Below are 27980 nucleotides of genomic sequence, written 5' to 3'. Positions count from 1 at the left end.
TACAAAAACAAAAACAAAATGCAGAAACGCCATGAACGCCATGAATGCCGTGAAGTAGAAAGATTCAGCCCAGGTGGCCGTGTATAATGCAGTCTCCAACTCCAGGTCTGCATGCAATAGTGTTGAACGTGAATGTATCGCTGTCAGGGCAGTCTAATGCAGAATCCGACTCAGTAAAGCACTCGCAAAGATGGGTATCTATGACGCAAGAAATGCCAAGGGATCGCTCCCTTATCAAAGAGGCATAGCGATGAATGTATGTTCAAGGTTGAGGCATCTTGGACCGGATAGGAAGAGAGGTCGTGCTCGGCTCGCTTCCTTCTTGTGGTTTCTCGGCGATGGGAGACAGTTCCTCTTCACCGATAGCTCCATCTTCCACACCGAGATCCCCTTCCATCGACTCAATTATTGAGCCTGCTGGGTTGGACAAGGCAGCTGAGTCCTGCGATATGTAGCTTGCGCCAAGATCCTCCTCGGCCAACTCAGCCTCGTCGAGGTACTCGCTGCCTTCACCATCGCTCAAGTCTTCATCATAGTCCCCATCATCGTCACCATCTTCATCTTCTTCTGCCAGGTCTTCATCAACATCTTCCTCATCTTCATCTTCCTCCTCGCTGTCTGTTGTCGAAAAGTCTTCGAGCTCATGCGGCGTGTTCCTCCAGTACGTGAAATCGGTATATTCCTCGCCCCCATCGTGCACAAGAAGGCTGGTTGGTGGAAAGAAATGGTCCAGAAGCTCTTGCATCGTCACATAACTGCTCTTGTACTTGTTGAGACTAAGCAAATCAAGGGACACTTCAGCGTTAGAGTTGATTGTGAAAATCCGAGTAGACGGAATGTTCACAGAACGATAACTCAATGCGTCTGTCAACCGATTTCCGAAGCCAGCGTAGAAGGGATTCTCTTTGCCGCAGAAGAGATTGAGAATATCCCGCAGGCACGCCATCTTGAAAACTTCTGGTTTTCTCAAGTAAATCTCTCGCCGTAGAGCGGCCATCGTGCGATCCGGGCTGCAGATGACTGGACCTCTTGGTAGTCTGTATCCATCTTGGCAAATACCGTGAAGATAGGCCCGTGTGGTATCTGTCTGGCCTACAGACCGACTCGTAAGATACATGATGTTGTACCCATTGTTGACAATGTCAGTGTACAATTTGGCGACTCCCGCGTGGGTCCAATCACGTCCGATCATATTTAGAACATGCCCCAACGCATCCGACTTGGTGATAGTTCCATCAATATCAGAAATCACGATCGGGGTGTTGCCATTCCACAGGTACATGTTTGCAGTGCAAACTGCTCTGTTAACGCTGAAAGACATTGTGTTGGCTCCGGGCTTCAGTTCCAAGGCCTTAAGTTGATCACTTGTCAAGCGGAGTGTCTTTGCATAGTTGCGAGTTTCGGGGAAAGAATCATGCAAGGGCGAGTCAGGGGGTGTGGGAAAGCCGGGTTGGACATCTGATTTGGTTCGGTGATGGCGCGTAGTTAATGATGGCTCCGACACAGGGTGTTCGCCTTCGCTGTGGTATCCTGGGTCGGAGATAGCATCATCGCTGATTCCTATGTTCGGCCGCATTGAGTGAAGAGTGGCTCTCCTATCTGCCAGTTCCTTGGACTCCTCGCTGCTGTATATCCATAGGTTGCCGTGTTCATCGGCTCCAATCAGTGCGCCGATGTCGTAGGTTCCTTCAAGCTCTTCAGCAAGAATCTTACGCGCAACAACCTCCGCGCGAAGGGCGTCTTCTTCGTTGCTTTTGTAACCAGTCATGTCCAACATTAGATCTCCAGTTTCGGTGACATGGGACGGAATATTGGAACCGGACAGCTTCTTCGACAACGAAATGGCACGGGACACCGCTTCCTCGGGAGACAGAGGAGGGCTACGAGAGCGCGGGTGTGTTTCGCCCTCGCTATCAATGCCACAGGGTTCGCCATTCCCATCTGCAGATCGACCGGACAGGGAGTATTGAGGAGAGCTGGTCGAAAGCACATTGTCCGACAGCGTGTGATCCAGTGGCGGTTTAGAGGATAAGGATTCGTGCTGTGAACGAGCCACGTCAGATTCGTCGGGAGATCGCGATAAGGGTGTCATTGTCCCTGTTGAGACGGTCAGTAACGAGCAACTTAGATCGAAACACGAGTTGGAGATCCGTCCTACCTAAATCCGTGTTTGCCCGTAGCTTGTTCGATGGCATCGCCATCGCCGGTGGTGTTTTTGCGCCTTCTGACAATGCATCCCCGCTTCCTTTGTCCAAGTCGAGGTAATCTGGTTCCTGTAGTGAAGGGAGAATATCCGGTTCGCTCTGGGGTCTCGGGCTGGCTGCTGGAGACACCAACGGCGAGGTCTGCAAGGATGCGGGGATGTCATCGGTCGTTTCAAAGACAAAGAATGCCTCGCCCCCTTCCCCCAGCTTCATGGCATATTCTTGTTTTACGCCATTCACCTTGAACTCCACCTTCTTCTCAAATGGACGCAGGAGCGAAAACTTGCCAAATCGGACATGAAAGGGCGAACAAGCGAGGGTGCCTTGAAAGAGATAAGCCAGATCAGTATGTGTGAATGTCGCCTCGCGGAAAACTGTAAATACCATCTTCTTGCTCTATGACAATGACATCAATAGCCCCGCTAAGGGTGGCCGGGTTGATAGAATTCCATGTCTTGGAGACGGAACCACTTATAGAGCGATAGAGCTGCATCCCGCCAGATGTATGCCTAGCACCTTTGACAACGACTCTGTGTAAAGTTTCAGGCCTATCCGAGGCAAATTCGAGAAATGCAGAAAGGCAAAAAGGAGGTCTGAACGGTCCAAAAAAAGGACTGAGACAGGTTTTTGGAGAATCGGGAAGTTAAAAGGCCCATGTGACTGACACTTGGAGACAATGGACAACTACATAACCATTGTCACGGGATACTATCAGCACAATATCAGCCACGAAAACGGGTTTATTGAGTCTCAGCTGGGGGATAAAGGAGATACATAGAATTACTTCCGATCTACTCCGTACATAACCACTTCCAACAATTGTTGGTTTCGTCAACAGCATTCAACGCCCAACAATTCTGATTATGTCAGCCTCGAGGAATGCCGAGGTTCCCGTAGCGGCTGATCCCCATTTGGCGCTAACCCGTTTGGGGTGGCTAAAGTTCTGGGTCACGTGGGGCCTATCCCACCGCCCACTCCGGAGAGCATTGGCGATCCTTGCAATTCTCCTGTATCCCGCTGCCCACGTCCAATGGGTTACAGACGTTGGGATGTATGAGCCGCTATACTTTGCATTCGACGATTACCCAGCAGTGGTTCCTCGCGTGAGAGTGCGAGGTGTCATGGCCCTCTTTCTCGCCGTCTCGATCTTGTGGGCTTTGATCTGGTAAGTCCCTTGTCTATTCCAGCGTTTGCTTTGCTCGGCTGACCCAGTGTATGAAGGCTTCTCTACCGTGCATGGCAGGTCTGTCAGACTTCAAATGAGGTCCTAGTGGAAAAGCTCGGTCTCGACATTCCTCCGCCGCCAGAGGTCACCCTTGAAGAGATCACAGCCCGTGAAATCCGCCTTGCTTGGAAACAACCTGACTTCCACAACTCAATACATAAGCATATCATTCAGGTGAATAATGTGAAAGGTATAATATACGCATAATTCTTTCCCCCCCCACTAAACACAGCACTAATAACGATCTCTAGTCGGTGAATCCAAACGAGCAGAAACAGCAGTGGAAATATCAGATCTATTACCTGGGAGCATCTATCATATTTGTGTTCTTTCCGTTAGTGCCGCCAACTTTCAGACCCCCAGCGCGATCCTCCATGTCCGAACGAAATCTCTTCCGCTGTCCGAAGCCCAGCAGAATGGCAGCGCCGGAGGTCCAGTTGTCCGCGCTTCGATCCCGAGGTCTACAGTAGGCCTTCCAACACCATCCGCCCCGATAATGTCTCGCGAGCATAGTGCGGGCCAACTACCGGGGAAACGGCCCTCGGCTGGACGGAAAATTTCGCCCGCCACTGGAACTACGGACATTTCACACGGCAATTTCGAAGAAACACTCAAAAGCAGAGCAAAAACCGCCAAAGATGAGACTTTGGAGCAATTGGCAGACCGCTTAAAATCGTTACAGCACGAGAACGAGAACGTGGAGAAGCAGGGGACAGAGGAGGAAGAAGAACATATTGCACTGCTGAGGGACCTCGAAAAACAGCGCAGTGAACTGCGGAAGCGTGTCAGGGAGAAGGACGAAGCAAGTGGCGACTTGAAAAAGCATGTCTACAAGCTAGAGAGCGTCAACCGGACCGTGCAGGGCGAGAAGTCCAAGCGCATGAGACTTCTTCAGCAAAAAGAGGCGGAGCGCAAGAAGCGCAAGAACGACATCTTGCGATGGCAGGAGAAGATTTCACGCATGAACTCGGATGCTGTACAGGCAAAGGAGGATAAGGCCAGGATTGAAGAAGAAGCGAGGGTACGCGCAGATGAGGTCCGAGCCAAGATCGCGAAAGAACAAGCGGAGATGAAGACCATCGATGATGAGATTCAGGATAAAGGGGGGCGAGTTAAGAAGCTCGAAGAAGAAAGAATGGGATTACAAGAAGGCGACAGTGAGGATGGCAAGGAGCTGGACCGGATCGACAACGAGCGAGCTCGTCAGTGGGAGCACAAGCTGGGCAACCTACACGCACGTTACGCCACACTTGTGAATCTGCACGCGCAAGCCCAGCAACAATATCAAGAAGCCCAGGAACGGCTAAAGTGGCTCACAGCCCAACGGCCCAGCAGCCCGGGGCCCTTCGCCTTCCCAACCTTAGATCTCGATATGTCGAATACTGCCACCATTCGGCCCCGTCGCCATCGCAGCTCACTCAACAGCAATATGTCTTCCCCTCTGAACTTCCCAGGAGCGGAAACGTCGTTTCCAAGTAGCGTCAACTACAACCAGTCCGGTCACTCACCTACGTTCCCTCCGAGTTCTGCATTTTTCAATATCAACAACGGTATGGCCCTTCCAGGCCTGTCTGATCCCCCCGAGGTCATGCGTTCGGATACGGAAGTTGCTTTCAATAACCCGCAAATGAGTCCCCGTGCGGATGCCCTCTTGCCATCCGATCTCCTTGGTGACGAGGAATCACCAGAATTCCCCCGATCTGTAACTCGTCCAAGATTTGCAACTACGGAGGCATCCAGTACTCCGTTGGATAGCTTCGGCCACGGCCCAGTGTCGCCTGTTTCTTCAGACAGTCGAGCCGGCAGTATCTTTGCCAGCCCACTAGAGACTCAAAATCGGCAGGACGATTCGCAAGGCGTTCATTTGTCTGCTGCCGGGGAAGCCCCGAAAAGCGCGTCCCGAAAGCTTTCTGGCCTTTTCGGTTTCCATCGGCCTCGTGGAAAAACCCTGGCAGATGAATCCCCTATGCTGGGTTCTTTGAAACCCGGCCAGAGTCAATCCTTCCCTCGCAATATTGACGAGCTGGATCCAATCGGTGCACGCCGGCGACGATCGAGCTATACGGGTAATTGGGCAAACCCGATGTCATTGTTCCCTCGGAGCAATACGGCTGGTGTCACCATGGACAGCTCTTCGGATCATGCGCCTTCCCGGCGAGCTGCTTTCTCAAATATCTTCTCATCCAGCAAGTTTGGCTTCGGTGGTGCTGGTAGCCGTGGGAATCCCGATCTGAGCAGTGGATACAATCAATTCAGTCCTCGGCATGATCCTATTGATCCGTCATCGCTTCTTGGTGGCGTTCGACGCGGTTCTCTATCCCCGCGACCTTCGTCGACCTCATTTGACACGCCGAACCAGCTTCCGCACCCCTCGACAGATAATCGCCATTTCGGGTGGCCATCGACTGATAATGCCGGGCACCGCAACAGCCCGCTTGGATTTGACTGGGCGGCGCCATCCAATTGGTCGCGGGCTCCTTCTCGGCGACCTTCATTCCAGTATGGGTCGTCAGGTCATCTTCCACTCGGTCTGACCGGTGAGCCTGATTTCGTGGAGGACACATTTGACCGCCACCATCGGCCCCTCCAGGCACCGATCGGCACTCGTCCCTCATCGTCTCATCGACCGCTGACCCCAAAGTTGAATCCCGCCGCTCCGGCTTTCACGGCGGTTCTCACGGGAGAGAAGTCGGAAATAGACACAGACAAGCGCAATGATCCCGACAGTCCATTTAATCATCACGAGTACGATGGGTCTCCTTCGGAGTCTCGTACATCTCGCTCCCTGTCCCTTTTCACTGGTGATTCATACGAATCGCTGGAGCGCATGCCATCCGGGACTTCCATGGACAATGCCTCCAAGGAGTCGTTCATCCGCAAGATCACGCGCAAGGGCAGTTCCAGCAAGTTCAGCTCATGGAAGGATCGCTCGGGACTCTTCTCTAAGAAAGGTGAATCCTCGCAAGGTGATATTGACGAGGATGCGGCCAGTGAAGCGCAGCTCGGCAAGAGTGTGGATAGCACAGTCTCAAGTGTGGCATCTGCCGATCGCTCAACCCGCAGCAGCCTGGGATTCTTCTCTCGCAAATCACGCAAGTCTGACAAGGCCAGCGAGACTAGCGAGCGAGCCAGCGAGACTGGCGATGAAGAGATTCCTGAGATTGAGAACTCATGATTCTCTCGTGTATCTATAGGCCATCTTGGTTCTGTCCTTTCACTTTCATTTCCTAGATTCTAAAGTATCCTGCTTCCTTGAAGAGTTTTTCATGTGCATCTCAACGACATACTAGTTTATTTACGGACTTTTTGATTCTGTATAGCATTTACCTGGTTATATCTAGACCATGTAGTGGCCTCTGGTATTCACGAAAATCATTCAGTGTTCTATTATTCTTCTTATCCATCAAATCATTTCAAGTCCTCAAAATAAGAAAAGTCCTCGAGTGACTGGGGCAAATGCGGGCGGGCAGAAATCGCCCGCACAAAAATGATAACTTCAATTCTCCAGAACTATTCATCACTTAACATCAAAGTCCAGTAGAGAAAAATGGCGAACTCAAGGTATGCATTGGGAAATTCCAGGGATCTCAGTCCAGCTACTAAAAAGAACACAGGTTTGAGTACGTCAAGTCCTTCGAGCAGCCGGATGTGCTGCTCCCCAATACGTGGATTGTGGTCCGCATTGATGGACGAGGATTTCACAAGTGAGTTTCCATCTCTCTTTGCTTGCGGCGATGTCCTATGCATGAGAATTCTTCATGCAAGATGCAAAAAGGCATCTATATATCCGTCTGTCTATGCATATCTTTCACTAAGATACGATGATATGACTGCTGTTCTGGTCCAACAATGCATTCATCTCTGTATTCGGAGTCTAACCTATATAGACTCTCTGATCACTACGCTTTCGCAAAACCAAATGACCGCCGGGCACTAGATCTGATGAATGCCGCGGCAGTTGAGGTTATGAAAGAGCTTCCGGACCTATGCATCGCATACGGAGTCAGTGATGAATACAGGTATGTTCAGCTCGTTTCATCGCTATCCTCCAATTACTGACAGTATTCCCTCAGTTTTGTCTTCCACCCCAACTGCCAACTTTTCGAGCGGCGCAATGGGTGAGTATTTCCTCTTTCCGTCTATCGCCTGCGGTGTAATTCGCAAGAACGCCCATTGACAGGACTTCTTCCGTCCAGAAAACTGGTGACCACCATCGTCTCTACGTTCACAGCACACTACATTTACAAGTGGAGCGAATATTTCCCTGATAGACTTCTCCTGCCATCACATCTGCCATCTTTTGATGGGCGCGCAGTCATCTACCCTAATAACCGAATCCTCCGTGACTACATGAGCTGGAGGCAAGTTGATTGTAAGTGACTGTTTCATGGTGATATGGCCTCTCAACGCCACTGGTTTCGTATTTAACCCATGATGACTAGGTCATATCAATAACCTCTACAACACTACCTTCTGGACGATGGTTCTGCAAGGGGGAATGAGCAACACAGATGCCGAGCAAGAGTTAAAGGTAGGCTATCATTCTTTCAATTCGAAGTACAGGCAATTGACTTGATATCAGGGTACTGTGTCTGCAGACAAGAATGAGATTCTCTTCAAGCGGTTTGGAATCAACTACAATAACGAGCTGGAGATCTATAAAAAGGGCACTGTTCTTTATCGCCAGGTATGTGCCAATTCATATGACTTTTTTTTTTCGTTCTGTTCCAGACCATTCTAACTTATCTCAACAGTACGAGCTGGAGGAACCTAAACCTACAAAACCATCTACAGATGAAGAATCACCGGTGAGCGAGTCTAAGCAGTCGAGGTCACAGCAAGACAAGATCCGGAAACTGCGCCGAAAAGCACAGGTCGTCATCGACCATGTCGATATCATCAAAGACGAGTTCTGGGAGAAACGACCCTGGATTCTATCAGGCAATCCTGGAAAATTACCAGCCTAGTTTACCTCCAACACAAAAAAGAAAGACATTATGTTGTACATATTCATGGTTTCAATGGTCATGATTTCGCCAAACAAAAAGGGTATCTTGATTTCTATATGGCGTAACAGAAAACTGGTGTATGCAGAATTTTGTACATGGTCCCGACATGCATGAGAAGCGCTCCAATATCAAAATGATTATAACAAAATGGAGACATCAGGCTTTGGCCTCCTTCTTATCCTTCCTCTCCTTTTTAGATCTCTTTTTCGGGTCTTCGTCGCCTCCTATGCTCTTAGCCTTCTTGCTCTCCTTCTTCTCCTTTTTCGCCGCCTCCTTTAACCGCGCAACAGCCTCGTCCGTCTCGGTCATGTCCGCCGCAGTCTGATCAGACTCCAGATCCATCGACGTAGGCGTCGGATAATCCTCCTCAGAAGCAGTCTTCTTCTTCTCCCTCAAAGCCTTCTTCGCAAGCTTCCCAGCAATCTTCTTCTCCCTCCTCTCAGCCTTCGCAGCCCTCTTCACCCGCCTCGCCTCCTTCCTCTCGGCCTTCTCCACCTTCCGCGCCGCCTTAGCCAATTTCCTAGCCTTGCGATCGCCCTCGTCCCCGTCCTCCCGCTTACGCTTCGATTCTGACTTAGAAGTAGACGTCCCGCTCTCGTCTTCCTTCTTCTTATCCGTCCCTTCAAGCGTACCAGCCAAGCCCTCTCCCCTCACGAAATGCCGGTAGAGCTCGCTCGTCAGAGCGTTGTTCTCGCGCGCGGAGTTCGCCTCGAAACTGTTGTCCCCGACGCCCTTCAGCGCATCTTCGAATCCGCGTAGCCACCATTGGTTTGTCGGGTCTTTGGTTGTCTTCTTGCCCACGCCGTGGTTGTTGGCTTTGCGCGATACAAGGAGCGGTCGGGTTAGGCCTAGTCCGCTGTGTGCGCCGGGTCGTTTGTTTGGGTTCAGTGGGTTGCCTGGGCCGGACCAGCCGTGCTTGATTAGGTAGGCTTGGGCGTCCATTTGTGTGTTTGCCCTCGGTAATGTAGTGTTTCCGTGGGCAAGAGGGTTGGGTTTTGTGGATCGTGGGTGTTTCGGTTGTGAACTTGGTATTTTTATATCTATCTTGTGGAATCGGAGAGGGAGTTTGAGGGAGTTGGTCCCTTGCAGGAGGAGAAGTTTCGATACGGAAAAAAAAGTTGGAGATAAGATTTCACGGAAGCCCCAGCCCTGGAGCTTAGTAACCCGGCTCTTTGTTTGGGTACTTGCCAGGGCTTTGTTTTGTTTTCGTTCATTCTATTCATTCTATAGAGGTTCTAATTCTTTTTCTTTTACTTTTTGGTACTTTAGAGAGGCAGAATTTAGACAATATAAATCAGATTCAATTGGTAGCGTTCAAAAGTGGATGCCGTTCAAATTCGAAATTTATACCCTAACAGAGGTAGTTCAGAATATATTTCCAACCTACATTGATCCGATACTACCAACTTCAAAGTTGACAACGACCAACTTATTTAACGCTACAATTCGAATAATATGTAACAACATAAACTCATATGATCCAAGTGCAGTACTATCTATTTTTACCACCCAAACACCCACTGATACACAACAGACAACCGTTCAGCAACAGATGCATTCACCCGCAGTACACAGACTAGTATGGCTTGAACCTATCCTTCTTCTTCTCCTTCAGGCGAGCCTTTGCAGACCCAGACCCGGACTGGGACTGGACCGGGGCCTCACTCTCCCCAACAGGCCTCCATGCTCGCACAAAGCCATCCTCACCACAAGTGAAAACTGATTGACTCTGACCGAGAAGATAGTTGGATTAGCGAGGGCCATAAAAGAACGACAGGCAAGAACAGCCAAACAAATATGACACATAGCAAGAACTATTCCTGAAAAACGTACCTGTTCATCCAAACACACCGAGCGCACGACCTCCTCGCAATGAGCACGGGGCAAGCGCCACAGATTATCCCGGTCGAGCTTCCACGACGGACTAGAAACAAGTGGGACAAGATCGAGACGGTTGTCACTGCAAGACATGAGTTAGCAAACACCCACGAGCCCACGAAAATCACCAAAATCCAACAAAAAACACAAGCACAACAGGAACGTGTGCATGCTCTATTCTTCCCACAAAACACAAACACAAACACAAACACAAAAAGACAAGAAACATACATCTTATTCCCAGCGGCGATATACGGCCCCTGCGCACCGACACACAACTGCGCAACATACTCGCAGCCTAGTGGCTCTCGCACGTCACCGAAATGCACGGGCTCGGGCTCCTGCGAGGCATCGTCCGGGTCTGTGGCCGGGTACACGGAGAAGTGCTCGTCGTGGCTGAGGGCGAAGATGGTGCGCTCCGATAGGAACCCGGCATGATGTACGGAGCCGTGGTTGATTACTTGCACGAGGGCTTCGTCTTCATCTGTTACGGTTGTATCGTAGATGTTGACTAGTCCGTCCGTGCTGCCGGAGAGTAAGACGTTGCTGCGCGTCGGGTGATATTGGAGCTGTGTACCACCGGTAACAGGCAAGGTGCCGATGTATGGGTTAGTCTGGTGCTGCATGTATTGGACTGGAGGGATTGTTGGGTTCTTAGAATGGAGATGCACTTACCTCGGTGATATCGTCGTTGTGGCTCTCTGTGTATTGGAGGCGGAATTCCTGGGGGGATCGGATATCCCTGTTTGTTGGTTAGTGGGACTGCGGGTTGATAATAGAGTCACAGTTGTTCTTGTCTTAGGGTTGGAAAGACATATCGATACAATGATCGAATATATTTCCGAGCCCAGTATTCAAATCGAAACCGAATAAGATGAAACCTACCAGAATGCAACAACCGCCTGTGAAGAGACAAGCTCCGTTCCGGCAACAATAGTGTTTGTCTCCGGATTACAAGCCACAGACAGAACAGGCGATTTCTTCGCTAGACACATAGATAATGTATTAGCAGATCTGCATTTAACAACCTTGAAAGGAAAAAAAAAAGGCCCAAGCCAAGAGCATCATTGAATCCAAGCGCCGATAAATTCCCCGAAACCCAGTAACCGGCCACCGGAAATGCAGCAAGACACAAAATGCACATGTCCAGCAAGTTCCCGAAGACCACCCAAACAGGCAATAGACACATCAAACCATAAAGAAAATAATAATAATAATAAAAAGCTTAACCAAAACAAACTCACCCGTTTCCATCTCCACAACCGGACTCCCATTCCCAGCCCGGACATCCCAAACCTTCACCTTCCCATCACGGCCACCCGTAGCCAGGAGGTGCGACTCGCCTAAGCCGAAGCTCTGCAGCGCGGTGACACCCTTGTGCGTAGCGGGCGAAACCACAGACCCGCGATCGAGATCGGCGGCCTCAAACACGCGCAGCGAATCATCTGATGAGATGGCAGCGAATGTCCCCGGTGCTGAGGGGACGATGGAGTAGATGTAATTATCTGCCGGCAGGGAGAGAGTCGATGAGGCCACTGCTTTGAGGGTGTGCATTGTGGAATTGAGCTAAGCCCGTTTTGCTGGATTTTTCCTGGATCTGATATAGAGATATTGATCCCTCGGGGCTGTGGCTGTGGCTGATGTGAGGGGCAGCGATTAATCTGAATTGATTAATATCTCCGTACGGAGTACTCCGGACGATAATTGAGTTTTACGTATTGTAGCAATAGCAATTTAATCGATTCAAATGTTCCAGGGCCTTTGGATGAGTTTCGGGATGGGAAATTTTCCTACGTGGGGCTCCCGTGGTACATCAATGTATGGGGTTCTGTAGCCTGAGTGTACACTTGCCTACGGAGTACTCAACTTGCGTATAATATATAACAAAGTTTAATATAAAATGTCAACTTGGAAAGGAGAGGTCATTTCCCAAGAATCAGGGGCAAAAAGAGAGTACAATATACGCTAGATATTAGTACCAAACATGGATTGAATGCACCATGCAATCTTACTGAACCCAATCCATGAGCTGTCAGTACCTACAACATACAAAATAGGTACAAAGAAATTACTGAGCCTGGGCCTACGACGATCAATATCTCTTAATGACCAGTCGGACTAGAGAGATCAGCGCGGCAAACCCCGGTAAAATATTCAGTTTCGGATATTATTCATACAGAGTATGTGTCATGTAAGGAGACCATCTGGGCAGTTCGGGGTTTGCCCGACGCCATCTTTTCTTTGTACCTATAAGAAGGCTAGTATGGACCCCCCGACTATAATATGTTTTTCAATCAGCGCCCGAGCCGGGGTGGAACCAGTGTCCTGGGAAGCCAAGTACCCAATGGGGGAAATACATATGTACCCAGGTGCCCTCATTGGGAATGTCGACACGTATAATGCATGATACAGGTATATACGTAAGGTATCATTATACATTAAGTACGGAGGATACATGGATAGATGAAAAGAAAGAAAGTACTCCGTACATGTGCCAATGACCCAGTGTGATGGTCTTAGGGTCATTCTTACATATCACAAATGGCCTAAGGAAAAATGATTACCAGGGCCAAGGTGCAGCTAATATGCAGCTAAAAGGTGTTGGACTAGTTGATTCGCTCAAATGTCGCACCCATGGGACCCAGGGCTTTGGGTTACGGTGAGGGGATTCATCAGGACAAATTGGAAGGTCTTTTTTTCTTTTCTTTTTAAAGAGAAATGCAGACTTTGTGTGACTGAAGTATACATTCCATTCCCTATATAACTAGATAATACCTACCTACCTACCTAATCTAGGTATATAGTACTCCAACCTATACCTTCTAACTTTTTCTCCCAAAGTCCCTAGACGCCTTCTACCACTCCCTTGGGCCCCCAAGCGGGAATCCTTGGAAATGAGAGGCCCAGACGGTCCGCATCCCCGCTAGGGCGTGGGTCACCTTTGGTCCATGTCGATCTAGCTCGGAGTTCTGATTCGATTTATATCAATAACCAAGGACTATTAGAGGAAATTAAGGATATTGATATAGCTTATTGGGATATTTACATCTGTACACATAAAATATGTATAATATAATATAATATATAGTATATAGTATATTCATCGGATTACCCGTATAGAGTCCAATCGAATCAACCTGGGAAATATTCCCAACCTCTAGTTACCGGTAGCGCGGGTCGTACTTTTCCTTTTTCCACTGTACTCCGTACTTCTGCACCGAATTCTGCACCTTCTTTCTAATAATATTATTTTCCCCTTCTCTCATCCTTGTGCCATTTCATTCTTTAATACCCCGCGTGGGCACAGCTTCACCTTTAACTCCTTCTCCTTTCACTTTCAAGTAGAGCCGAGGATATTGAACTGCTGAGTTCGGAGTTTCCTGGGAATCTCGAATCCCTGAGCTTCACCCGACCGTGCAATCCCTGTGGTCTCCTTGAACCCGCACTTGCTCGTGTGCTTTCGCTGCCTCGCTGCCTCGCAGCTGCCTTGATCCTTTCGTGTTTTCCTATGACTGGCATGATCGATCAATTCACAACCGCCTTCGATATCTTGCGCGATCATTGATTGATCGCCGATATCAACACCATGTCTTACCGAGAGTCATCTGGTTCCTTTCCCGCACCTGACCGCACATCGCTGCCGAAGATGTTTACGAACGGGGATTCCAGGCTGCGACACCTACCTCCCATAAGTTCCCCACCTCCACCCAAACGATACAAGTCCGAGTCAACCCCAGGGAGCGATGCCGGCCATTCCAGGTACTACTCGCACTCCGTGGCGAGTGATCGGACCCGATCACGACAACCGTCTTCCGCGATGGACTTGTACACCCTGATCGACAGAGATCCGGTTGATAAAGACCCTCGCAGGAACGCTCGCTTCACTAGCAATGGCTCGGTGGCCACACAGGCATCCCACGCCTCGAACGCATCTCAAATATCGCGATCTTCTCCCATCATAATTTCCGACCGCAAGTATGTCGCTCTATACGCAATTGTGTGAACTCAATGACTGACTTCTATCCTAACAGGATACCCGAGAAATACCCGAATCATAAAGAGAACGGCCGAATGTACCATGGCTATCGGAAAGGAATCTACCCGCTCCCATGCGACGAGGAAGAACAGGACCGTCTCGACATATTCCACAAACTGTTCACGGTGGCACGGGCCGAGGATGGATTGATCTATGCACCACATCCCCCGGGGTCCAGAATTCTCGACCTGGGCTGTGGAACGGGCATATGGAGCATCGAAGTTGCAAACAAGTTCCCGGGTTCCTTCGTGGTCGGCGTTGACCTTGCACCAATACAACCGACCAATACCCCAAAGAACTGCGATTTCTATGCCCCGTTCGACTTCGAGGCGCCTTGGACAATGGGAGAGGATTCCTGGGATATCATCCATATGCAGATGGGATGTGGCAGTGTCGCAAGTTGGCCCAGTCTCTACCGACGAGTCTTCCAGCACCTCAAGCCGGGCGGCTGGTTTGAGCAGGTCGAAATTGATTTCCGACCCCGCGTTGAGGACAAAGATGGCGAACCGGGACGTGCTATGGCTAACTGGTACTCGACCTTAAAGCACGCAACTGAAGCTACCATGCGGCCCCTGGCCCACAGTTCGAACGAGACGATCCGGAATTTGCAAGAAGCGGGCTTCACCGAGATTGACCACCAGATTGTGGGATTGCCTATGAATCCATGGCATCCCGATTCCCACGAGCAGAAGGTGGCGCGTTGGTACAATTTGGCTATTTCCGAGAGCGTCCAGCCAATGTGTTTGGCTCCTTTCAGTCGGGTGCTTTCTTGGACTAGGGAGCAGATTGACCGCATTGCATTCGACGTCAAACAGGAGGCTTTCGACAAACGGATCAAAACATACAACCTTCTGCACATCTATCAAGCGCGAAAACCAGTCGAGGAATAAACTGGTGAATTCTTCTACCCATATAGCACAGATTTGGGTGAAGCATAGCAATCGACCGCCGGATAGCTCCTTCAATTTGAAGGAGATCTCGACAGTCCTGGCTTCATCGCCCGAAAAATATACCCGCTTGATTATCAGATTCAAGATAGACCGGGTCGCCACTCATAGACTTTGGCTGGCCCAGAGTGTGCACTAGCCACGTTATATTGAATGTGCTTCTGCTGCAAGTGGCCGCAACTAGATGTTCGCTCCAAAGCCAACAGCTTCACAGCACAGCTTTAGATTTTTGTTTTGTTCTGCGTCCGGGTCTGTTTGGGAGCCGAGATATTACCTCTGGAAAATGTTGGCCTTATAGGTCCCAACCCCGACAGCCCACAGGACTATGGATGTTTAATCGATTTAAGGGAGGTTTGGGGGATTGACGGTTGACACGATGTGTATGTGATTCTTTCTTTGTATGCACCCACGGCCCTCTCGGGTCATGACCTTTGTTTTCTTATCTTTCGACTCCATTCTATCCTTATTATTTCTTTGTTTCTCTTTGCATGCTGGACTTTGCATCTCTTGGCGTTTTGGGCTTTTAGCCATCCATTTCGAATATTTTCGGCTTGTGATATATACCCAGATTACCTTCCTTTGGTTTCTGACACTTCCATTTGCTATGTGCCTGAATGACGAGTAAATATGTCTTGGAATCAACTTTTGCTCTTTGTATTCTTATCTTTTATATATTTCCCTATGTATTTTGGAGTGATGGTCGATTGGTCCCTGCATTGCTTCAAGGTGTCTGCAGGACTGCGCCAGCATGTCCAGTTTGACATTATAATAGCTGTTGGTTCCGTTACGATTGCAGGTTCTATTAGCTCTTGCGATCGCCTACCATCGACACTTGTCTATAAAGAAGATCTCGGCACTTGGAAAGATATATATTTGTATAGTAGCACCTGAGCCATTCTTGGCTGCAGTAGAAATCAAACCGGCCAGAAGCTTTTCCTCCCAACGCCGGATTGTAGACCAACCAATCTCCCTAGAAACGAACGCCACTATGCAAAATACGCTACTCCAGCCCTCCAACAACGAGATGGAGTCAGAAAATGGAAAGCCACGCACACACAAAAGAAGACAAGTCAACTATCGCCGCCGACTCCTGTTCGTACCCCGGGAAGTCCCATTAGCAGCAGGCTTCTCCGCATCCCCATTGACACCCTCCCTGCCAGCCCCCGGCGTCCTCCGCCGCATAGTCCCCGGCCCAACAGCAACAACATCCTCCCCAGAATCACTATCCTCAATATCCATCAAGACAGGCATAGCAAACGGCTCAATGCCATCATCCCCATCCCCCTTAACCAAGTCAAGCGTCACAGCATCCGGCTCCTCATCCTCCTGATCCAGCCGGCGCTGATGCACCTGCTCGGCAGGGTGAACATCAAACTCATCCTCCGCCTCCATGTATTCCACATTCTCCTCGACCTCGCCGAAATCCGGCGCCAGCGCCGACCATTTCTGCGGCGACACGATCGACCACGTGTATATGCATCCGGTCTCCAGTCCGCACGCAACAACCATCGGTCTGCTCGGATGCCACTCCACAACGCCGAGTTCCTCCCGCGGCCCCTCCAGGATCTTGACTAGTGACCCGTGGCTGCGTTCCCACACGTAGATATCCGGGTTCATGAATGTTGTTGCGGTGACGAACTCGCCGGTCGAGGAGAATGTTACGTGGTTCCAGCTGAGTCGGTTAACTACGTCTTGGAACTTGTGCTCCACGTGTAGTTTTATCGCGGATGGTTCCAGGTCGATTCCCAGCTGGGATAGGTCCGGCATTAGCACTGTGCGGATTACGCGGTCTGAGCTGTTGATTAGGAGGTCGCGGCCGTTGCTGGCTAGTCGGAGGAGGATGACGACTCCGTTGCAGAGGCGCATTGAGTGGATGGTCGTGCAGGTTTGGGTTTCGATTATGTTGATCCAGCCTTTGGAGGTGCCGGCGATTATGTGGTTGCCGAAGGCTGTGAAGATGGTTACGCACGTTGAGTGTTTCGCGTCTTGTGCTGCTTGTTTGGCTGCTACGGCTGGGTCGACTTCTTCGCCGGTTGGGGCTTGGGGTCGGAGCGGGGCGGAGGGGAGGATTCGTTTGATTGGTTTTGTGCTGGAGACGTCGACCAGTACGGGTTGGTCTTCGAAGAGGGATGCGACGAATAGGAGGCTGGAGAACAGAAGGGGTTAGTTTGGTATGGATTGACGCATAGTGGGGGAATTCTGGTAGCTGTACTGGTTGAATGGGTGTAGCTCGGCGATGTATACCGGCGCCTCGAATCGGACTGTGCGGATTCGTGAGCCGTCTTTGAGATCCCAGAGGATGCATTTCCAGTCTTGGGAAGAGGTGAGGAGGTAGCGGCCATCGCGGGACCAGCTGGGTATGGAGTCAGCATTGGCCTTCATCAATGTAGATCGGCGTTTGTTGAATCTGGGGAAATCGTACCTCAGAGACTGGATCTGTCGCGTGTGGCCTTGCAGTTTGCGCGCAACGCCATTGGTTTCAATGTCGAAGATTACCACTGTGCCGTCCACCTAGAGAATGTCTTAGCATTCGGCCCTGTTTCATGAATATGGCTTTCTTGGGTATTGGGGTTCACGAACTCGTCCGGAGGCAAGGTAGTCACCTTTATGGTTGAAGCTCAAACATGTCGCGTGGCCGCTGCCTATGGCGTGTTGACTCGGTCAGCAGTGTTTGTTGTTGGCAAGCGTTCGTATCACATACTCAGTTTCTCAGTCAAAGTATCCGGGTATTCTTGCGCCAGTACAAATGGATCCACGAGTGAGAGATTCATTGCGCTAGGTGCATGTAGATCGAGGTGCAACTTGAATTCAAAGTGAATCCTCGGCCGCTTACATAGGCCAGGATAATAAGAGATGTTCAAGCATTCAGTGTGGATTCCAGAATATAGTGAAACGCCTGAGGTAGGTCCTCCGTAATGATAATAATCTGCCGGTGTCAATATCCTTACAATCTTAGGGCGGTGACAATAGCCCATCTAAAACAAACCCAGGTCGCTGCCTCACATTGATGCCTGTGACATTCACCGCTTTCATTTCCCATAGTAAAAGGTACATTCAATCTGCCGTTGCCTGCACATTGGGGAAGGTATCCACAGTTCTGCCAAAGCGGTGAGGTCCGTTTAGACGGCAGACATCGTGCAGGGAAAACTCAAGCCCCATCACAGTGAGGCAACCTCAGAACATCACCCTTTCATCTCCCCGACACGCCATCCACCCGTCGCCTCTACAACCCAGGAGGATCGCGCTTTCCATCGCGATACTTCTTCGAGATACTGCGAAGACGATCTTCTTTGCCGCGCTCCTTTTCCCCTTCTTTTTCTGCTCCGTGACGTTCGGGACCTATAGGTCGCCGGCGCCCTCGTGGCAAGGGCTGCCCAAGGCCTCAGCCGGCCAGCTGCTTCCACACCACCTTCTTTTCATCGTCGCTACGTGTAAATCTGAATTCTAGCTTACGAGCGAGTCTTTCACTTCGTTTTTTTCGCGACATTTACGAGCCAGCCTTCCTCGCTTTTACCGGTTTTACTGCACGCCTACGTGACCGGTCATCTCCGCCTTTTTTCCATCAATCTTTTTTCGTCACCACAAATTCGCCATCATGTCTAACGTGTTTTTCCCATATTCCAAGGCGCCTCTGCGCACCATCAAGGAAATTCAGTTTGGTCTCTTTGCCCCCGAAGAGATCAAGCGCATGAGTGTGGTCCACATTGAATATCCTGAAACACTGGTCAGTAACTCTTGATTCATTTTTTTCGCCAGCGGATGTTTTTTTTTTGGACGATGTTCCATTTTTTTGATGCGCTAGGAAGACTTGATTGCTGAGTGACCTATAGGATGATCAACGTCAACGACCTCGGACTAAGGGTATCAACGACCCTCGCCTGGGTACGATCGACCGTCAATACAACTGCGAGACTTGCGAAGAGGGCCCGAAGGAATGCCCTGGACACTTCGGTCACATTGAGCTCGCGTCTCCAGTCTTCCATATTGGTGCGTAACAGATTTGCCTCGGTTTCCGCCTTCTATCTTTCCTGCTCATGCTAACTTTTGGCCCCGTTCTAGGTTTTTTGACTAAAATCAAGAAGCTGTTGGAGACAGTTTGCCACAATTGTGGAAAGATCAAGGCCAACACGGTTAGTCATCCCTACTGGGATGGCAAATCTTGACTGGTTCACTTCGCTAACGTCAATATCAGGCCGATTCCAAGTTTACAGAAGCCCTCCGTTTCCGTGACCCCAAGCGACGCTTTGACGCTATCTGGCGACTCTCCAAGGATGTGCTGGTATGCGAAGCCGACGCACCCGCTGATGATGAGGAATTTTCGAAGGAATCCCAGAAGGGCCGCTCCCATGGTGGCTGTGGTAACGCCCAGCCCACCGTTCGGAAGGAAGGCATCTGTTTGGTTGGAACCTGGAAGCCCAGCAAGGCTATGATGGAGGATGAGATGGCTCAACCGGAGAAGAAAGTCATTACGCCCACAATGGCCTTGAACATCTTCCGAAACATCTCCGTGGAAGATGTCCGCATTATGGGTCTCAGCAATGACTACGCTCGTCCCGAGTGGATGATTCTTACTGTCTTGCCTGTCCCTCCCCCGACCGTCCGTCCTAGCGTTGTGATGGGAACCACAAGTGGCGCTCGCGGTGAGGATGATTTGACTTACAAGCTCGCGGAAATTGTCCGTGCGAACCAAAATGTTCAACGCTGTGAGCAGGAGGGAGCACCAGAGCATGTCATTCGTGAATTCGAATCTCTGCTTCAATACCACATTGCCACTTACATGGACAATGACATTGCTGGTCAACCCACGGCGATGCAAAAGGGAAACCGCCCTGTGAAGGCTCTTCGCAGTCGTCTGAAGGGTAAAGAGGGTCGTTTACGTCAGAACTTGATGGGAAAGCGTGTCGATTTCTCCGCTCGTACCGTTATCACAGGTGACCCCAATTTGAGACTCGACGAGGTCGGTGTTCCATACTCGACTGCTCGTATTCTCACCTACCCGGAAGTTGTCACACCCTACAATATTGAGAAACTTCAGAGGCTGGTTGCCAACGGACCCAACCTTCACCCTGGTGCCAGATATATTGTTCGTGATAACGGTGAACGCATTGATCTTCGTCACGCGAAGCGCGCGGGAGCTCAGCAACTGCTGTATGGTTGGAAGGTCGAGCGCCATCTTGACGATGGCGATTACATTCTGTTCAACCGTCAGCCGTCTTTGCACAAGGAATCCATGATGGGTCACCGTGTCCGCGTTATGCCCTTCTCCACATTCCGGATGAACTTGTCTGTTACCAGTCCTTACAACGCTGATTTCGACGGTGATGAGATGAACTTGCACGTCCCTCAGGGTGAAGAGTCGCGCGCTGAACTCGCTGAGCTTACTTTGGTCCCGAAGAACATTGTTTCTCCGCAGCGTAACGGTCCTCTGATGGGTATTGTCCAGGATACACTCTGTGGTATCTACAAGATCTGCCGCCGTGACACCTTCCTTACCAAAGACCAGGTCATGAACCTCATGCTGTGGGTCCCCGACTGGGATGGTGCCATTCCCCCTCCTGCAATCATTAAGCCTCGCCCCCGTTGGACTGGAAAGCAGATGATAAGTATGGCTTTCCCCTCAGGCCTTAACCTTCTGCGCGTTGACAAGGACGGCTCGCCTTTGTCCGAGAAGTTCAGTCCTCTCAATGATGGAGGTCTCTTGATTCACGGTGGACAGCTGATGTATGGTATGCTTTCCAAGAAGACGGTCGGTGCCAGTGGTGGTGGTGTCATCCACACCATCTTCAACGAGTACGGTCCTGATACTTGCGTCAAATTCTTCACTGGTGCCCAAACAATCGTCGGGTATTGGTTGCTGCACAACGGTTTCAGTATTGGTATCGGTGACACCATTCCCGATCAACTTACTATCAACAAGATCGAGGAGGCTGTTCGGAACAGAAAACAGGAAGTCGAGGAGATTACGGCTAGTGCCACTGAGAACACATTGGAGGCACTTCCTGGTATGAATGTACGTGAGACATTCGAGAGCAAGGTCTCTCGTGCTCTCAACAACGCCCGTGATGAAGCCGGTGATGCCACCGAAAAGAGTCTTAAGGATCTGAACAACGCTATTCAAATGGCGCGCTCCGGTTCTAAGGGTTCAGCAATCAATATTTCGCAGATGACTGCGCTTGTGGGACAACAGTCCGTGGAAGGCAAGCGTATTCCGTTCGGCTTCAAGTATCGTACCCTTCCTCACTTCACCAAGGACGATTACTCTCCCGAGTCCCGTGGATTCGTTGAGAACTCATACCTTCGTGGCTTGACTCCTACTGAGTTCTTCTTCCACGCCATGGCTGGTCGTGAGGGTCTGATTGATACTGCTGTCAAGACTGCCGAAACTGGTTACATCCAGCGTAAGCTGGTCAAGGCCCTTGAGGAAGTCATGGTCAAATATGATGGCACTGTCCGAAACTCCCTTGGAGATATCATTCAGTTCATCTACGGAGAGGATGGTCTCGACGGTGCCCACATTGAGAACCAGCGTGTTGATCACATCAAGTGTTCCGATGCCAAGCTGTTGGAGCGATTCCGTGTTGATGTTATGGACCCCGAGCGAACCCTTGGCCCAGAAATTCTGGAGCAAGCCAATGAAATTGCCGGTGACATCGAGGTACAGAGATACTTTGATGAGGAATGGGAGGCCATTCTGAAAGACCGTGAATTCCTGCGCACTGTGGTCAAAGAGGACGAGGAGATGATGCAGCTTCCCATCAATGTTCAGCGTATCCTGGAAATGGCCCGAACCACTTTCCGTATTCGCGAGGGTACAATCAGTGATTTGCACCCTGCTGAGGTCATTCCCCAAGTCCAACAGCTGTTGGATCGCTTGGTGATTGTTCGTGGTAACGATCCCATTTCGCAGGAGGCTCAGGTTAACGCGACTTTGCTGTTCAAAGCGCAACTGCGCAGTCGTCTCGCTTTCCGCCGCCTCGTTACAGACTATTCGCTCAACAAGCTTGCATTCCAGCATGTGTTGGGTGCTATCGAAAGCCGTTTCGCTCGTGCGGCAGCCAACCCTGGTGAAATGGTCGGCGTTCTTGCGGCCCAGTCTATTGGTGAGCCCGCGACTCAAATGACACTGAACACTTTCCACTTTGCTGGTGTGTCGTCCAAGAACGTCACGCTTGGTGTGCCACGTCTGAAGGAAATTCTCAACGTTGCCACGAACATTAAGACGCCATCCATGACTGTGTACCAGGAAGGTGTGAAGACCCACGATAAGGAGGGCGCCAAACTCCTTCGAAGTCTTGTGGAGCACACAAGTCTGCGCTCTGTGACGGAGTCGACGGAGATTTACTACGATCCCGATATCCAGTCCACTGTTATCGAGAACGATAGGGATATGGTGGAATCATACTTCATCATTCCTGAAGATAATGCCGACGACGCATCTCAGCAGTCGAAGTGGTTGCTCCGTATTGTTCTCAGCCGCCGCTCGCTTCTTGACAAGGGTCTCACGGTGCAAGACGTTGCCACAAGAATCAAGCAGGCTTATCCTCGCGATATTGCAGTCATCTTCAGTGATAACAACGCCGACGAGCAAGTTATCCGTATCCGTCAGGTCCAAGACTACAAGGATGACGAAGACGAAGATATTGAGTACGACGTCACCTTGAAGAAACTTGAGCAGCACTTGCTGGACACTTTGACCCTTCGTGGTGTTCCTGGCGTTGATCGTGCATTCATCAACGAGAAGAGCAAGGTCAGAGTCGTCGAGGACGGTACGCTCCACACCAGCAAGTCCGACCCTCTTTGCAAGGAATGGGTTCTGGAAACCAGCGGATCCTCTTTGGCTGCTGTTCTTGCGATTCCGGGCGTCGACGCCTCGCGCACTTACTCCAACCAGTTTATTGAAATTTTCGAGGTCTTCGGTATTGAGGCTGCCCGTACAGCTGTCCTTCGTGAATTGACCCTCGTGCTTGCCTTTGACGGTTCTTACGTTAACCACCGTCACTTGGCTCTGCTGGTCGATGTCATGACTGTTCGTGGTTATCTGACTCCTGTTACTCGTCATGGTATTAACCGTGCCGATAATGGTGCGCTCATGCGCTGTTCGTTCGAAGAAACAGTTGAAATTCTGCTTGAGGCTGCTGCGTTCGGAGAGCTCGACGATTGCCGCGGTGTGTCGGAGAACTTGATCCTTGGACAGATGGCGCCCGCCGGAACGGGTGAGTTCGACGTCTACCTGGACCAGAGCTTGCTCAACACCGTCGTGTCCAACAATGCACGCTACGGCCTTATGGGCGCGGTCGGCGCGAAGGATGCCATCATTTCCGACGGTGCTGCCACTCAGTATGACACTGGTTCTCCCATGGCCAGCTCACCGTACATGGCTGGTGGCGACCCCAATTCGACCTTCTCGCCTATGCACCAGATTGGCCAGGAGCCTACTGGAGGTCTTACCGAGTACCAGGCTACCACTAGTACCTTTGGTGGATTCAGTCCCGCGGCTCGCAGCCCCGGCGGCTACTCTCCAACAAGTCCCTTCAATACTAGCCCGACGTCTCCAGGATACTCTCCGTCTTCAAGCTATTCACCGACCTCTCCTGGCATCGGCATGATGACCTCTCCCGGTTTCTCGCCTGCCAGCCCAACGTTCCAACCCACGTCTCCGGCCTACTCGCCCACGTCGCCTGCATACGGCCAAGCGTCGCCCACCTCTCCTTCATACTCTCCAACTTCGCCTGGGTTCTCGCCGACGTCGCCTAACTACAGTCCGACTTCCCCCAGCTTTAGTCCGGCCTCGCCGGCGTTCAGTCCGACTTCGCCGAGCTACAGTCCCACCAGTCCTGCGATTGGCGGTGCTCGGCACCTGTCCCCAACATCCCCTACCTCTCCCAAGTACACACCAACTTCGCCTGGTTGGTCTCCTACGAGCCCCCAGTCATACTCGCCGACTTCTCCCAATTTCTCTGGCTCCCCGACGTCCCCTACCTCTCCAGCTTACAGCCCGACATCCCCGGCGTACAGCCCTACGTCGCCGCGCCAGTGAACATGGTATGAAGATGGCCTGCCTCTCTCAGGCTCGTGTTCTGCACCTGTACCATCATCAACTTGCTCCTCAACCACTAAACAAAAAAGATCTTTTCGCGCTACACATCTCGGAAATGATTGATAATTTTTCTTTTTCACGATATCGGGGATTGTCTCCCATTCATTGTATCTGTTTAGTCTTTTTTTTTTTTTTAAACCAATTAACCAACAACACGTGCGTTTGGTTTCAGCCGCCATTGTTTCGAGACTGCTTTGCTCTTCCCGGCGCACTACTCCCCCATCGTGCATGCGAAGACCGCATATCGATCAGAACCGAGGACACTGTCCATGGATGCTGGGAGATAGGAGCGTGGACTTTGCTTGCCATTCGGGGAATTGCCCAAATCGTTTTTATTGCATGGAAAGCGCACCCGGGATGTATTTTGACTGCTGCTTTCCGCTTTGTACACACCCTCCAAAGGGGTCGAGTAGATTCCAACAATGTTTACGAAATTCCAATTCTTTTTCCTGTTCCTCGTACTGGCTAGAGAAAACACGGATGTTTGTAGATTAGATTCTGACCGCTTTATACTAGATGGGTAGTCTAACGCAGTTTAGATTATGAAGGGCTTCCGTCCTGATATCATGTACAGATTGAAGAACATCTTGAATGGGACTAGAAATATGCCTGCACATAGAAAGCATACTATTGTATGGAGTACGCAGGTACGATAAGTATACGATGTAGTGATTGGCCCTCGGCAAAATGAAGCTCCGTCAAGCCAAGTGGCCCGTACTCTGGAACTACATCATATCGCCATTCCCAACTCTGTCGCCTTTGTGATTCACGGTGCTCTGAGAGTCGCAATGTGCTTCAAACCCCTACATTACATCAGTATTTCGCAGGCATTATGAGGACGCCGCTCTCACACTTTCTATCGGCCCTGCGTAAGTCTGCCCGCACCTGCTGGACTGAAAATAGAAGCTGACATCCCTTTCCAGTGCTATTGCAGACATGTGCGGCTGGGCCTGGTCAACGTCTCACTGACCAAACAGCGTCCGGGGCTATTGAGCACGATGCAGATCACGGATTTACGTTCCAGACAGGGGAAGCAGAGCCGCGACACATGACTCGTGAGTAGACAGCCTCCGCCTTATCGACCGACACTTGATACTGATTGCCTTTATCGTCTGATAATAGAGCGAGTTGAGAAAGCCTGGGATATCCTGCGCACAATAAAGGACCCAGTCCTACAACCCGACAAGTCGAGAGGATTACTAGGGACTGCCGTCTACTATGGCCGCCAAACAGTCCGACTGCTATTCTTGAATGGCCCTTCGACCGAAAAACCCGAGCGGAAACTGAACAAACATCTTGCAGGAGCAGTGGAGGAGCTGAGAACAGCTGCAGACGAAGACCGAGACCCGGACGCGATGTTCTTGTTAGCGGAGATGAACTTCTATGGCAACTTCTCCCACCCCCGCGATTTCAAAGAGGCCTTCCGCTGGTACCATGAACTGGCATGGCTGGACGGAAACAATACAGCGCAGAACATGGTCGGGTTCATGTATGCGACGGGGATCGGTGGTGCGGTCGAACCGGACCAGGCAAAGGCCCTGATGTACCATGAGTTTGCAGCGGAAGCAGGGAACATCCGCTCAGAGATGACACTTGCGTACCGATATCACACTGGCATTGGAACGCCGAAGGACTGTGACCACGCGATCCATTACTACAAGAAGGTTGCGGACAAGGCGATCGAGTACTACCGCTCAGGTCCTCCTGGTGGCAGGGCTATGGTTCGAGAATCTTATCGTTGGGCAGATGAAGAAGGTGGTGTTTACGGTCCAGGGGCCAGTGTGTCAAGCTCGGGTCAAAACGCGCGGGACCCTACAAATGCTACTCCTGAGGCTAGCGTGGAAGATATTCTGGAGTATTTGGACCTCATGTCCCGGAAGGGTGAACTGAAGGCTACATACACCCTCGGCAAGATGAATTTCGAGGGTGCCCGGGGCTTGCCGCGGAATTTCCGACGTGCTATGAGGTATTTCAAGGTCGTTACCAAGAAATATTGGAACAAGGATGGGTCCGTCAACTCAAATCCCCCTGCAGGGCTGGATAAGTTGGCATCCAAGGCTGCAGGCCATATTGGTCTGATGTACCTTCGCGGAGAGGGGGTTGAACAACACTACCCGACTGCGCTCACATGGTTCCGGAGGGGTATTGCGAACGGGGACTCTCTTTGTCAGCATTGGATGGGTCTGATGTATCTCAAGGGCTATGGTGTTCCCCAGGATGGCTTCAAGGCATCCCACTACTTCAAAGCAGCAGCAGAGCAGGACTCCCCAGCGTCAGAATCACGATTGGGCGCTCTATTCTTGGATCAAGGAGACGTGGCAACCGCAACACGTTACTTCGAGCTTGCCGCCCGCTGGGGGTGGATGGAGGCATACTATTACCTAGCGGAGATGGCCAACTTCGGCGTTGGCAGACAGCGGCACTGTGGCGTGGCCGCCGCCTACTATAAAATGGTAGCGGAAAAAGCGGAGATCGTCCACTCAGCCTTTGTTGAGGCAAACGCCGCCTACGAATCTGGTGACAAGCAGGCTGCACTCATCCCATCGATGATGGCAGCAGAGCAGGGCTATGAGAACGCACAGGCAAATGTGGCTTATCTGCTTGATGAGCATCGCTCTGTACTGTCGCTCAGTTCTATCCTTCCATGGACACAGAAGGCTCGGTCCTCCCTGATGCGCAATGCGCGACTGGCGTTGATCTACTGGACCCGCTCTTCGAAGCAAGCCAACATCGACTCCCTGGTCAAGATGGGTGACTACTACCTGTCTGGCACGGGTACACCTGTTGACGCCGAGAAGGCCTCAACTTGTTACCATAATGCCGCTGAAGCCCATCACAGTGCACAGGGCTATTGGAATCTGGGTTGGATGCATGAGAATGGTGTGGCAGTAGACCAGGATTTCCACATGGCCAAGCGGTATTATGACCTGGCTCTTGACCTCAGCCCCGAAGCGTATCTGCCAGTGAAGCTCAGCTTGATCAAACTGCGGATTAGAGGATACTGGAATCGCATCACCAACGGAAACATTAACCCCATCCACGAGGAGGAAGGTAAGCTGCTCCCCACTTACCCTGTTCGCGTCTTTCTAGTTTCTTACTTACATTTATCCCTAGAGTCGAAACCCCGTCGTACATTAAAGGAATGGGTCAAGGCCTTCATCGAGAACGACGAGGAGGGCTACTACGAAGACCTTTACGAACTACAACGGGGGGACGATGATGAATATCGTGGCTTGGAATCCGAAGGCCACGAGGATGGCTACTATGACGACCTAGACCTCGATATCGACGAGGGAATACTAGAGGGCCTCCTCATTGTAGGTTTGGCTGCTCTGCTGTTGGTCTTGGTTTACTTCCGTCAACAGCAGCAGCGCAACCGACAGAATGAGAACGCTAATGCCAATGCTAATGCTAATGCCAACGCGCAGAATGGAAACGGGAACGCCAACGACCGTGGGTTATTTCCTCAGCCTGGGGATCCTGATTTTGGGCAATGGGTGGCAGGAGGAGTTGGTCATTGAGGAGATTACAGTGTATGCATTTCAGCGTGACCTTTTGTAGATAAAATCCAAGTTTGCTTATCG

The 27980-nt window shown here is 50.8% G+C and overlaps 10 protein-coding genes across 10 annotated transcripts; 5 read left to right on the top strand and 5 right to left on the bottom strand.

The window, feature by feature from the left end:
• Positions 1-262: 262 nt before the first annotated feature.
• N7525_010422 (putative lipin Smp2) lies at positions 263-2591 on the bottom strand (the record flags this gene model as incomplete). The annotated part of the gene is made up of 2 exons (XM_061215090.1): positions 263-2097; positions 2159-2591. The coding sequence occupies 2 exons, from the start codon at positions 2589-2591 to the stop codon at positions 263-265; spliced, it is 2268 nt and encodes a 755-aa protein (XP_061067602.1).
• A 476-nt stretch (positions 2592-3067) lies between these two features.
• On the top strand, positions 3068-6604 carry N7525_010421 (Fibronectin type III domain protein; the record flags this gene model as incomplete). Its single annotated transcript, XM_002561658.2, has 3 exons — positions 3068-3369; positions 3426-3619; positions 3681-6604. The coding sequence occupies 3 exons, from the start codon at positions 3068-3070 to the stop codon at positions 6602-6604; spliced, it is 3420 nt and encodes a 1139-aa protein (XP_002561704.2).
• Positions 6605-6976: 372 nt separating this feature from the next.
• Positions 6977-8396, top strand: N7525_010420 (tRNA guanylyltransferase; the record flags this gene model as incomplete). Its single annotated transcript, XM_061215089.1, has 8 exons — positions 6977-6990; positions 7044-7133; positions 7317-7448; positions 7503-7547; positions 7626-7801; positions 7872-7960; positions 8012-8116; positions 8184-8396. 8 exons carry the CDS (start codon positions 6977-6979, stop codon positions 8394-8396), a joined length of 864 nt encoding a protein of 287 aa, XP_061067601.1.
• Positions 8397-8594: 198 nt separating this feature from the next.
• N7525_010419 (uncharacterized protein) lies at positions 8595-9380 on the bottom strand (the record flags this gene model as incomplete). The annotated part of the gene is made up of 1 exon (XM_002561656.1): positions 8595-9380. The coding sequence occupies one exon, from the start codon at positions 9378-9380 to the stop codon at positions 8595-8597; it is 786 nt and encodes a 261-aa protein (XP_002561702.1).
• Positions 9381-10014: 634 nt separating this feature from the next.
• N7525_010418 (WD40 repeat domain-containing protein) lies at positions 10015-11870 on the bottom strand (the record flags this gene model as incomplete). The annotated part of the gene is made up of 6 exons (XM_061215088.1): positions 10015-10167; positions 10272-10398; positions 10548-10936; positions 10992-11058; positions 11202-11301; positions 11561-11870. The coding sequence occupies 6 exons, from the start codon at positions 11868-11870 to the stop codon at positions 10015-10017; spliced, it is 1146 nt and encodes a 381-aa protein (XP_061067600.1).
• Positions 11871-13653: 1783 nt separating this feature from the next.
• Positions 13654-13878, bottom strand: N7525_010417 (uncharacterized protein; the record flags this gene model as incomplete). Its single annotated transcript, XM_061215087.1, has 1 exon — positions 13654-13878. The coding sequence occupies one exon, from the start codon at positions 13876-13878 to the stop codon at positions 13654-13656; it is 225 nt and encodes a 74-aa protein (XP_061067599.1).
• Positions 13879-13902: 24 nt separating this feature from the next.
• N7525_010416 (class I SAM-dependent methyltransferase) lies at positions 13903-15242 on the top strand (the record flags this gene model as incomplete). The annotated part of the gene is made up of 2 exons (XM_002561653.1): positions 13903-14291; positions 14348-15242. 2 exons carry the CDS (start codon positions 13903-13905, stop codon positions 15240-15242), a joined length of 1284 nt encoding a protein of 427 aa, XP_002561699.1.
• Positions 15243-16373: 1131 nt separating this feature from the next.
• N7525_010415 (Set1-mediated histone H3-K4 methylation subunit Swd1) lies at positions 16374-18070 on the bottom strand (the record flags this gene model as incomplete). Its single annotated transcript, XM_002561652.1, has 5 exons — positions 16374-17445; positions 17512-17652; positions 17722-17810; positions 17880-17941; positions 18001-18070. 5 exons carry the CDS (start codon positions 18068-18070, stop codon positions 16374-16376), a joined length of 1434 nt encoding a protein of 477 aa, XP_002561698.1.
• An 824-nt stretch (positions 18071-18894) lies between these two features.
• N7525_010414 (DNA-directed RNA polymerase II subunit RPB1) lies at positions 18895-24336 on the top strand (the record flags this gene model as incomplete). Its single annotated transcript, XM_002561651.1, has 4 exons — positions 18895-19023; positions 19130-19286; positions 19359-19429; positions 19492-24336. The coding sequence occupies 4 exons, from the start codon at positions 18895-18897 to the stop codon at positions 24334-24336; spliced, it is 5202 nt and encodes a 1733-aa protein (XP_002561697.1).
• Positions 24337-25228: 892 nt separating this feature from the next.
• Positions 25229-27917, top strand: N7525_010413 (ubiquitin ligase complex subunit HRD3; the record flags this gene model as incomplete). The annotated part of the gene is made up of 3 exons (XM_002561650.2): positions 25229-25265; positions 25320-25451; positions 25519-27917. The coding sequence occupies 3 exons, from the start codon at positions 25229-25231 to the stop codon at positions 27915-27917; spliced, it is 2568 nt and encodes an 855-aa protein (XP_002561696.2).
• Positions 27918-27980: the final 63 nt, after the last annotated feature.

The sequence above is a fragment of the Penicillium rubens genome, assembly GCF_028828025.1.
Source record: "Penicillium rubens strain IBT 27055 chromosome Unknown utg000004l_segment0_segment0, whole genome shotgun sequence".
Taxonomy (NCBI): Eukaryota; Fungi; Ascomycota; class Eurotiomycetes; order Eurotiales; family Aspergillaceae; genus Penicillium; species Penicillium rubens.
The sequence above is the reverse complement of the archived record's forward strand: the minus strand, read 5'-3'. Positions and strand labels throughout refer to the sequence as shown.